We start from the raw sequence: 11415 nt of genomic DNA, 5'->3' as shown, positions 1-11415 counted from the left end.
CTTCACCTGGACTGACCCTCTCACTCGAGTTTCTTCTCAGCTACCTGGACAGTTCTCCCACAGGGATTTCAGGACAGTCCTCACCTGTTTGACCAAACGCCGTCTCAGGATCTCACCTCTCCTAATTTCGTTTCCTCCTCCCTCTTACAGTATGTTGATGATCTTCTCTGTGGTCCCTCTCTAGAGGACTCCCAAGGAGACACTGTTAAGTTTATAGATTTTCTGGCTGACAGAGGGTATAGGGTCTCTCCAGCAAAGGTACAGTTTTCCCAACCTCAGGTTATTTACTTAGGAGTCAGCCTCTCACCTGGGTTTAAGGCCATCACTGTAGAGAGAAAAGTATCATCGCCAAACATGCCCACTCTATCTACCAAGGAAGAAATACTTTTCTTTCTAGGGCTAGCAAGATATTTACAATTCTGGATCCCAATTTTTCCCATCCTGGTGGCCCCCTTGTATGAGGCTTCAAAGGGCATGTCCACTGAACCTCTCCTCAACCTGGTGGAAGCCCCTTTCCAGACTCTAAGGAAAGCCCTTCTTCAAGCTCCAGCCCTACACCTCCCTGACAACATTCAGACCCTTCTACCTGTTTGTCTCTGAGAAAAGTGGGTTTGCTCTGGGGTCTTAGGACACATGTTTGGTCCCACCTTTGGCCCAGTGGCATATCTATCAAAAAGTCTAGACCCCACCGTAAGATGCTGGGCACCATGTCTTAGGGTATTGGCTGCAGCATTTGTCTTAACCCAGGAATCAAAAAAATTTTCCATTCATGTAATCACACATGTACATAGGGTAATGATGTCTGTCTCATTCCACCATTTTTCATACCCCCCCTCCCTCTCATTTTCTTCTACATAATCTAAATGTCCTCCATTATTCTCTCACTCCCCATCCCCCCAACCCCCATTATATATCATTCTCCACTTATCAGAGAAAACATTCAGCCTTTGGTTTTTCGGGATTTTGGTTTATTTCACTTAGCATGGTATTCTCCAATTCCATCCACTTATTTGAAAATGCCATAATATTATCCTTCTTTATGGCTGAGTAATATTCCATTGTGTATATATACCACAGTTTCTTTATCCATTCATCTGTTGAAGGGCATCTAGGTTTGCCACAGAAACGAAATGATGTACCCCATTTGTGTACAATGAATCAAAATTCAGTCTGTAAAAAATTAAAAAATAAATAATTAAAAAAGGAATAAATCCAAGTAAATATACATAGGAATAGCATACAGGAAACTACAAAATGTTGATGAAAAAACTGAAAATCTATTAAATTGATAAAAATATTCATCTGAAAAAAAAAAAAAAAACCTTTCTTTTCGGGCTCCCACTGAAGTGCTCTCACCTCATCATCTGTCTGAGCTTCTTACTTATAAGGGTCTACAAACTCTACCGCCCTGTCAGGTGTTAGCCTTCCAAACTGCTCTCATTGCGGACTCTTCCATTTCCTTTAAGACATGCCCTCCTTTAAATCCCTCTTACCCCTGCCTTCTAACACACATGCTTCAGGAACCCACAGCTGCCTTGAGACCCTGGAGGAGTTCCTCCCTCCCCTCCAATGTTCAGGAGGGGGCCTCACACAACCCTACATTCATATGGCTCACTGATGGGAGCTCTTCTCTCCATGAAGGGACCCAATGGGCTGGATGTGCCATTGCCTCCCTGGAAAAGGCTGTAGAGTCAGGACCACTACCTAACAACACCACCATCCAACAGGTGGAACTAATCACCCTCAACTGCACATTCACCCTCGCAAAGGGAGAATCCCTCACAATCTACAGACTCCAAATATGCTTTTCACATTATCCTCTCCCCTGCTGCTATTTGGGAAGAGAGGGGCCTTCTTACCACAAAAGGGAACTCCATCACCAACTCTAGCTACATCCTAAACCTCCTTGAGGCTGTTCGCCTCCCAGCAACCATAGGCCTTGGGCATTGCCAAGCCCATCAGACAGGCCAACCATTCATCTCTTCAGGCAACAACAAGGCAGATGAGGAGGCTAAAAGGGCTGCCCTGTCGTCCACGCCAGCCCCCATTATGACTCTCCATGATCTCTTACCTCCACCGCCTCCCAACAGGGAGATACTTTCCTACCTCCACCGTCTATTCCACCCCAACCTTTCTTTGCTCTCACAATTTGCTAAGAGTCATTTTTAACTATCCTCCTCTGATATTTCATTTCTGAAAGAACTCTCCTCCACATGCGAAGTTTGTCTACAACCAATTCCATAGTCGTTAGACCCCCCAAATTTTCCAACTCACCAGGCCCTCAGCGCCATTCCAGGGGTAGGCTGGCAACTTGATTTCACTTATATGCCCACAGTCAGAAAATCTAAATACCTTTTGTTTATGGTAGACACTTTCTCGGTGTGTGGGGTCGACATTTGACTCCATGGAAATGTTACAGGCCAGGGTATATGGGCAATGACTAAGCAGACTCTGTGTTACTGAGACTTCATGTTATGTAGGAAACATTTCTCCCGTGGGAACGCCCCACCTCTGTGCCTGTCAACAGTTGCTTAGCATGACTTGTTTCATGATACAAATGATGAAATGGCAATTCTTGTATAAAGAAAAAGTGTTCTCTTTTTGATTCCTAGTTTCCTAAACCATGTACTATGTTAACCGTGATGTCAACAGTGATTGTCTAGATGTTAGTAACCATTCTTTAGTTTGTACCTAAGTAAGGTCATTTTGACCCACTTCCCCTCTGCTAATGATTTCAGATGTCATGATGTTAGTTTGTAATTTTGAATCGTAGCAACAGACATGTATGATTGATGTACTAAATTATGGTATAAAACCCCCTGCAACCCTGTGGTCAGGGCTGTTCTCCCAATAGCCATTTTTTGGGGCATCGTGTGAGACAGTTAGCCGGCCAGCTTAATAAAGACTCTCAAATTTGAACTTCTCAGTGTTGATCGGTCTGTTCTTAAGTTGTGCCCCACAGCATTCAGGATGGATTGAAACCATCTCCACCTCCAACATCCCCATCTCCACCTTCATCCTTCATGAAATCATTCCTTGCTTTGGAGTGCCTCCCTCCTTCCAGTCAGCCAATGGACCTGGATCCATCTCCCAAGTTTCCCAACAACTTGCCAAGGCTCTTGGAGACCCTTGGCATTTCCACACTCCCTTTCACCCAAGGTCATTGGGTAAAGTAGAATGAACAAACTGAACTCTTAAGAATGTTTTAATCAAACTTTCTTTAGAACTTTACCTTGATTGCTTTAAACTCCTGCCTCTTGCTCTTCTGTGTCTTTGCTCGCTCCCAAAGAAACCTACCAATATCTCCCCTTTTGAGCTGATGTACAGTCGTCCAGTCCTTCCCCTGTGGTTATTGTCCCTTCCTTCCCCTCTTCCTTCTCATATATTCGTGTCTCTCCTAAGCCACACTTGGGCATTCCCATGTGGTCATGCCGACTCCTCCCTGCATAGACCCTTATCTGGCCTCCTGGCTCAACCTCTTCAAATAGGAGACCAAGTTCTTATTTCTCCTCCTCAGGAGGTCACAGCCCCTCTGCCTCCCAAATGGAAGGGACCCCATTTGGTGATCTTGACTATGCCAACGTTTGTCAAGGTGCAAGACTTACCAGGATGGCTACACGTTTCTCGGGTTAAACTCCACTCTAATCCACAAACTCCTTTTCAGCTTCTAACACTCAGGCTTCTTCCAACCAATACTTGACCACCCCAGTGGGACCTCTCCACCTCAGGCTGAAGGCCATCAGGCCCTCCACCCTTCTTCCCATTCTGGAGACCGAGGACCAGAACACTGAGGCACCAGGAAACCACACCCTGCCCTGAGGACCGGGCTGCCAGCTGCATCCTTGCCTCCCTTGCCATTCACCGTGTCTGCCATTTTTCTAACTATTAGGTTTTCCTTAGTAGATCTGTCCCGTTTGTATTACAGGACTATCAGGACCTGATAAAGGATGAACCGGAGCCTGGCTATGAGTGCACTCCCTAGAGGAGCTATCCAGTCCCCAATCCCCGCCTACTGCCATGACATCTCCTTCTCCTGGATCAGTTCTATGCCCGTGTCCAGCAGGAAGCAGTCATTGAAGAGGCATCTGCCCAAATGCTCAAAGGGATCTTCTCATAAAAACAAAAATGGGGAATGTCAGGAACAAGCCTGCAGCTATTTCTCCCCTGCCCCATCTCCACATGCCATTTTGTAATCTAGATTGTTAACTTTCTTGTCAGTTATTGGTCCAATTATCCCATGGGCTTTCACTATTTAATGGTAATTCCCCTGCTATCTGCTCTCTCTTTTCTCTCTCTCAATTTCACTCTCTCACTCACTCTCACTCACTTGTTCTTTCTCTCTCTTTCACCCTTAAAAGCAGACTCTCTGTTTGTCTGCTAATAAAGTTTCTTGTGTGAGCTCCTGCATCCGGAGTGGTTTCTGGATGTTTTCAACTTTGACATTTCTTTTTCTTAATCCCTGAAATTTGTAATGTTCAACTCTAATTCTATGCATTTTTTCTTAAACCAACCAAACTGAAAAATAAACTGTACCCAAACATCAAATCCTCAAAGGAATTATTAAACACTGTGAGCAAACACAGGTATTGTGTCCGTTAATTCACAGCAGACGAGCTTCCCCATATAGTACACCACAATGCACTCTCAACACACGTTTATTGGTTATGTATACATGTTGTTGTGAAAAAGACTTATCCATAAGGAATTTCTACCTCTTGTATTTGGTAAAATTTAAAGAGGCAACAAAGAGTGTGACCGTGAGTGGCAGATTTCTAGGACTCACTGAGGCCAACAGTGTGGGTGTTGAGCCCGATACCTGCAGTAAGGAAGGCCGTGTTGTGCCTTCTTTCTCTAGCTTCATGGCTTGGTGATGAGAATAAGGGTGGTGATGTCAACTCTAACAGACAACTGGTTAAAGATGCCAATGCATGAGCATCCCTCAAAAGAGCCCGATCACAACTCCTGTATCAGCATCGAGCACACCAAATAATTTACGTGCACAAGGGCACCTGAGGGTGAGGCTTACTACATGGTGTTGGGCTCAGTCTGCCCACTGACCTCTCAGGGTCGGTTTTAGGAAATGCCATCACCTGTGACTTACCCCACAGATCCTCCTGGTCTGGGAGGCAGCATCGGTTATTAACAGAGGGCCTCAGATCACATCTTGAGTCTGGCAGGAGGCCACACTCAAGCACAAAGGGCTGCTGGATATATTCAGGAGAGTCGTGTTTAGACTGTTCTTCACAGGAAGGTACCGGGGCCTGCTCTGCATGGCTGTGGAAGGAGCTGGTCAGTGCAGCCATCCTCACTCTGGCTGAAATCACTGTTTGTGTCGGGGGAGGGAGCCTGAAAACGGAGGGTAGAAGCTAACTGTCCAGGTCAGAGCTCATCATGCCTCAATCTCTCCTGCAACACGGGACAGGAAATTTGGTCTTCTCTGCATCACGAGGCCCTTCTGCCTTTGGATACAGAGGTACAGGTGAAAGGATTGTGCTGGGACCTTTAAAGGCATATTATGACATGAACATACAGAGGTGACTTGTAGCAATAACAGTCCCTGAGAAAGAAGCCCAGAGAAGCAAAAGGAAGAGAAAGAGGATGAGATGGGTGGCAGGTAAACATGTCCCAGGTGAAGGTCTGTGTGTCCACTTTTCCTCCTGAGGATGCTATCCGTCCATACGCCTTGGAAACCTTTACTCCCAGGTCTGTGGTGTTCTTCCCTAATGTTTTTATTCATAACTACATTTTTAAAAATTTTTCTTATCAGGATAGTGAAGGGGATTTTGTAGTTGCTACTGGGGATTGAATCCAGGGGCACTTATCCGCTGAGTCACATCCCCAGCCCTATTTTGTATTTTATTTAGAGACAGAGTCTCACTGAGTTGCTCAGGGTCTGGCTAAGTTGCTGAGGCTGGCTTTGAACTCAGAATCCTCCTGCCTCAGCCTCCTAAGCCACTGAGATCACAGGCATGTGCCACCACACCTGGCTCGTCAGACCTCTTTTAACTTTGGCTCAGTTATTGAGTCCTCTTAAAATCCTTCTGGATCCTCCACATGCAGCATCTACCACTCGCAGGACATTTTAGGAGGCGGGATGAAAGGTAGCCCAGGTCTTTTCTTCCCACATCGCTGGCCCTTGTTCATTGTATTACCCGACACAAAGGAGGCCTAGGAGGAAGCCCTTAGCTGCACTTGGGAAGGAGTTGGTAGGTGAATCCTAATGACCCAGCGGGTTCTGTGATTCCGAGGCTGCACTGAAGTAGAGGATGTCTGGAGAGGAGGGAGAAACCCGCGTGGAAGCAGGAGGGAGGAGGAGGCACCAGTGAACTCAGCCTGGCTGTGCTGAGTCGCGTGGCAGTTTGCACTCAGACGCTGAGTCGCTGAAGCCTGTGTATCTCGCAGGTGACGTGAAGCTAAGGTGACCAGATCCAGAACTGTGGTGAGGACGGGTTGAAGAAATGCAGAGGCGTGAGCTGGATGAAGTCCAGCTATAGGAACTTCTGGTCATGAAAGGACATTGGTGGTGTGACCCAGGACATGTGGCAAATCCGATGACCGCTGCTGGTGGAGAGGTGTTCTTCAAGAGGTGTCCAGCTCGTATCCACTCCATGCCCACAGCCAGAAGGACATGCTCAGCATGTGGCCCTTGTGCCCCAGCCCTGCAGCCTCTAGTGCCCAGTGAGCAAGCCCACTGCAGGGAGGGAGATTCCCTGTCCAGCTCTGTCCAGATCCAAGCAGCTCTCCACATCCTCAAGATGAGAACTGACCAGGTGCAGAGCTAGTCCTGGCTAGATGGGGCCTTGGGTGTTTTCATGGAAGGGAGTGAAGCTTTGCTTGTGGTTGTGGTTGTTTCCTATCTTATCCTTAAACTGTGGGTCCCGGGCAGCCTCCCGTTCAGCTCAGAATCCATCTGGGAGCAGACCAAAGTGAGTCAGCCCCTAGAGGCCGACATGTGGTATACTAAGGGTGACTGAGGGACCCAGAGAGAACCAGAGAGCCATGTCCCTCTGTCACAGAAGGCCACCAACCGCTTTCTCTATCCTTCCCATGCTCAGATAATGTGCCACGGTTGGCCCAGTCCATGCCCCAGGGACAGGAGCAGCCAGGCCTCCTCCAGGACGCTGGGGTAGCCTCACACAAGCCATTCCAATGACATTCCCTGCTGCCGTGGCAACTCTCTCAACTCTGCCTAAAGTCAGGAAAAGGATTTTGTTTCTGAATCTAATCTTATGGCCAAGGACTTCCCAGTCAAAATGCCTGATGCAGAGCTTTCTCCTTCCATTGGTTTGCCCAAGGAAATCATAAAGAAGACGGATCCTTGCAGCTGCTGCTTCTTCCATCTTCCCTCTTCCATCTCGTCCCTGTGCCTAAGAAGATGAACCAACTCTCAGGACTTCCGTTGCTCTTCCAGGCAAGGGAAAAAAATGTAGAGGCATAAAAGGCTCATGCCAGCTCCCCTGCTCTGGGTGTCAGAAACAATAGCTGAGTATAGCAGCATTGGCCCTGCAGGGTCCACGTGTCCTTTCTCAGAATAATTGTATTTGTTCCTTCATTGCAACCAAGTGGATGTTTTGAGAAGAAGGAGTAAAACCCTAAAGGCGGGAGATTCTGGGTAGAGTTTTTTAAATGGTGGTTGATTGCAATTTCATCATAAACTTCTTTATTGCCATATCATCATTCAAAAGTTTCGATATTTTTAAAACAAATTTTATGGTTAATTCACTATTAAATACATTTTATTTGATTCTCATTAAAAAAAAAAAAAGATGCTGAGTCTTGGCACTTCCCTGTATTTCTGTATTCTTCTCAGCTGGATCCCTTTGCCCCTAGATGCTAAGTATGTGATTCACATGAGTGAAACTGCAGGACCTCCTGGTAAATGAAATAAACCAGGCGCAGAAGGACAGTGTCTCACTCATATGTGAATCTAATAAAATCGGCCTCAAAGAAAAAAATAAATAACTTTCCCAGAAGTTCCCCCAGCTGACTCCAGGTAAATTTCTCTGCCAGAACACTTTTACACAGCCACCTCCACCTGCCAGACTGTCTGGAACATTAGAGTTGGACCACTGTATCTGTGAGCTCTGCGTCCATGGACTCACCACACTGGCTGGGAACATGGGGGAGACTGTCCCTGTACCGGAGGAGCAGACTTCTTTCTTGCTGTGATTCCCCATGTGACACTGTATGGCCACCATCCGCACGGCACTTTCGTTGCCTTAGATGTATGTCATCCAGAGGTCCTTTAAAGTGTGCAGAAGGAAATGTGTGCAGTTGAGGACTGATGGGAGGTCCTGTTGGTCGGAGACAGACATGAGCGGTGGGAGCACCAGGTTAAGGGACTGATCTACAAAGTGGGCACTGGGCGGACCCCACATGCTTTCTTTTCCATGAAGCAATTTCCCTGACCCCCTGCCTGGCCTAAGTGGACAGGCTATTTCACATTCCTCAACAAACTACCTGTTACTGGCAGGAAAAATGCAGGCCTGAACTAAGGTCAATAAGAGGAACCCAAGTGACCCTAAAGAGGGAGACTTTTGTGCCCTTTCCAAAGGCCAGATCTTGAAACTCAAGGGGTTAAGGATAATTCCTCCTAACCATAAAATCTGTAAGAATTTATGGTTAAGAATCCAATGAGAACCAGACAGAATGGGCCAAAGTGACTTAGAGTTGTCATGGCAGTGGGGACTTGACTATCTGAGGTCCTTCAGTTGTCAGTCAAAAGACAAGAGGTGGACCTGGCAGGACTCTCTGGAAACTTCTCTGGGATCTCCAATAAGACCGGAGTGCAGGAGAACCACCCTGTCTCTCTCCTGTCTGAGAGGACTCACTCTCTCTCTTAAGAGTGTCCCCTTTCCCTTGTCCTATCCCTTCAACAAATGTTTGCCTATTACTCTGAGTTATGTGTCTTAAGACATTCTGACTTGATCGCAAGAATCCGGGTCTGACGGGAGGGTCTGCATGCTGCCTCAGTTTCCCAGAAGGCACCAGCCGCGTAACAGTAAAGATCTGAAAGTTTCCCATGATCTGCATAGCTCTTGCTCCAGCTGTACTTTCAAGTTTTCTGGGATCTCAGTCTCCAGGTCTTTCAGGAAAAGCCAAGGGGAGAAAGTGTAAGACAGAGCTAAACACCAGGACTGCCCTTCCCCTTCTCACACTCTAGCTGGTAGGTCCACCAGGGGGTGAAGTTGGACCCCTTTCCTGAGCATCGAAGGCCCTTGGTCCCCACTGCAGCAGTCCCATGGTCAAGAGGCCAGGGCACTCATCACCCTCAGTCTCCAGGTCAGGTTTTAGAGGTCGCCTCTATGTCCAGATGCTGCACATGGACTAAACTTCACCTTTCTCATAAAGTCATATGGAGTCGCTGTGTCTTCCAGGGGTCAGGCTGTGGCCTGGGCCCTTTTCTTTCACAGAGGGCCCCTCTTCTCCCTGCTGCTCAGCCCTAGTCCACAACTGAGCCTGTGAGCACTCATTGCCTGGGATGCAGGTGACAGTCAGAGAACCAGGGAGAGCACTCTGTTGGCCTTGGTTGGTGCAAGGCTGCCACCTTGTGGCCATCGCCGGTATTTCGGTTTTACTGCTCGGTTTTACACTGGCACAGAGTGGTTTTACTCTTGCGTGATCATCACGGCTTCCTGCCTCCAGCCAGAACGCCGGCTCAAGACATGGACTAAAGGCAGTTGGAGGGAAATCAGGTCCTCATGGTGTCATCCAGGTCGAGTCTTCTCCAGGGCACCTGCCAGGCCTGCTGTAAGCCTCCACCCAAGTGGGAGCGAGGCACTCACTACTTCCCAAGGGATGGAAAGGCCACTTCTGTGTACAATCTTGTGTAGATAAGATGACAAGTCAGCCCCCACAGGACACTTTAGGGAGGTCTTAGTATAGGAAGAGGCCCAGGTAAGGAAACGGAAGAAGCGACCTCGATTTCTTAGCATTAGCACCCGACAGAATCAGAACTCTGGTAACCAGGCACACGCATTCTAGAGAGTCCCTCATTCAGCTCGCGTGAAGGGAGATGCACAAGAGCTAGATGTTTCCTTGATGTGTCCAGCCTTCCAAGGTTCTAGGCACAAAAAGGTCCAGAGCGGGAGCCTTGTCAGGTGCTGACTCGGCTGCATATCAGGAGGCACCCACCGGTAAAAGGGCTGCACAGAGAAGACCAAGCAGGCAAGTCCACCTCTGTGGTCACACCTGGGAAGTCCTCACCTTCCCCTTCTCCGTGCATGTGTGTGTGTGGTGGGGGGGACTGCAGAGGACCTGCGAGGACAGGAGTAGGTTACTTCATGTCGAAACTGGCAGAACTTTCAGGTTTGTATCCTGGACGTGGCTGGCAGGGTGGATATTTAAGTTTTGGATCCCAGTTTTGCTATTCAAATATTTATCCAAAGACCTTATTCTGTAACCCAGTGCCACCACTGTGTGCAGGCCTATGTATATATCCACATACCTGATCTGGGTATAAAAAGTTTCAGTGAAGTGTCCCCTGTGGGGTCAGCCAGGGTGGCCAATGTAAATTATTGTCCTCCGTGTAAGACAGTCTCTGCTGAGTTCCCAGCAGATGTCATGGAGCTTCTTGTTAAATCTGTCTCCCTGGGGACAGAGCAAGTGCCCCCCGCCAGCAACAGTGATCTCTGGTCTGAGGTTAGATGAGCCTACTGGAGAAGGGTCTCCACGGGCAGGAACCAGAGACGGCTAGGATGGGGCAGGACAAAGAGCGAGTATGGGGCTCCCCTAACCTGAGGACTGGACCTCTTGAATGACCTGCATCCCCTTCCCCCAAGAAATCCAGACTGGATCCCTCCCCCTGGCAACTGAATGGGTGTGAGCCTCCAGACCACATGCTTGTTGAAGTAACAGAGAAAACGTCTTCGCATCACTTTCAATGTTTACTGAGCACTGACTATTGCTTCTCCGTGCTACTGTTTTAGCTACCTGCCCGGAGTAGCCCACGCACCCGTCTCTCCACTGCACTTACGCTCCTCGCACAAGACTTGAACCTAGCACCTTTACCTGGAAAGTACTGTGACCAGGAGGAGTGCGGGACACACAATCAAGAGAGGCAGAAGTAGTCTAGGTGTTCCCGGGACTGTGCCAGGCCACAAGACAAGCTCCACGGCCCCGTCAGGTGAGGAGCTGTGTCCTCACCTGCCGCCCTCACAGTACTCCAGTCGGAAATCTCCTTCCTTGCAGCAGTTGAGCGTGTAATTTTATTAGTTTTCTGTGTGCTTTCACAAAGGCTATAAATCAAGGCACTGGCTGCAATGATTTCCTTTGAGACCTACTCTTTGACATGGAGACTGACATCTTCTGTCTACGTTAGCAGGACATTTTCAACCCTGATTACCTGGAGCACATTTCAATATTGGTCTATATTTTGTTGTGTAAAGGTGGATTGAGATTAATTGTAGTTCATGT

General features: G+C 47.9%; 1 protein-coding gene across 1 annotated transcript in view; it reads left to right on the top strand.

Moving 5' to 3' along the window:
- Window positions 1–5620: 5620 nt before the first annotated feature.
- The window catches only part of LOC124965731 (zinc finger protein 28 homolog), a 41350-nt gene continuing 35555 nt past the window's right edge, over window positions 5621–11415 (top strand). Inside the window, exon 1 of the mRNA XM_047526883.1 lies at window positions 5621–5703. Coding sequence (XP_047382839.1) covers window positions 5621–5703 — 83 coding nt within the window. The remainder of the gene's footprint in view (window positions 5704–11415) is intronic.

Source organism: Sciurus carolinensis, chromosome 15 (assembly GCF_902686445.1).
Source record: "Sciurus carolinensis chromosome 15, mSciCar1.2, whole genome shotgun sequence".
Taxonomy (NCBI): domain Eukaryota; kingdom Metazoa; phylum Chordata; class Mammalia; order Rodentia; family Sciuridae; genus Sciurus; species Sciurus carolinensis.
The sequence above is the reverse complement of the archived record's forward strand: the minus strand, read 5'-3'. Positions and strand labels throughout refer to the sequence as shown.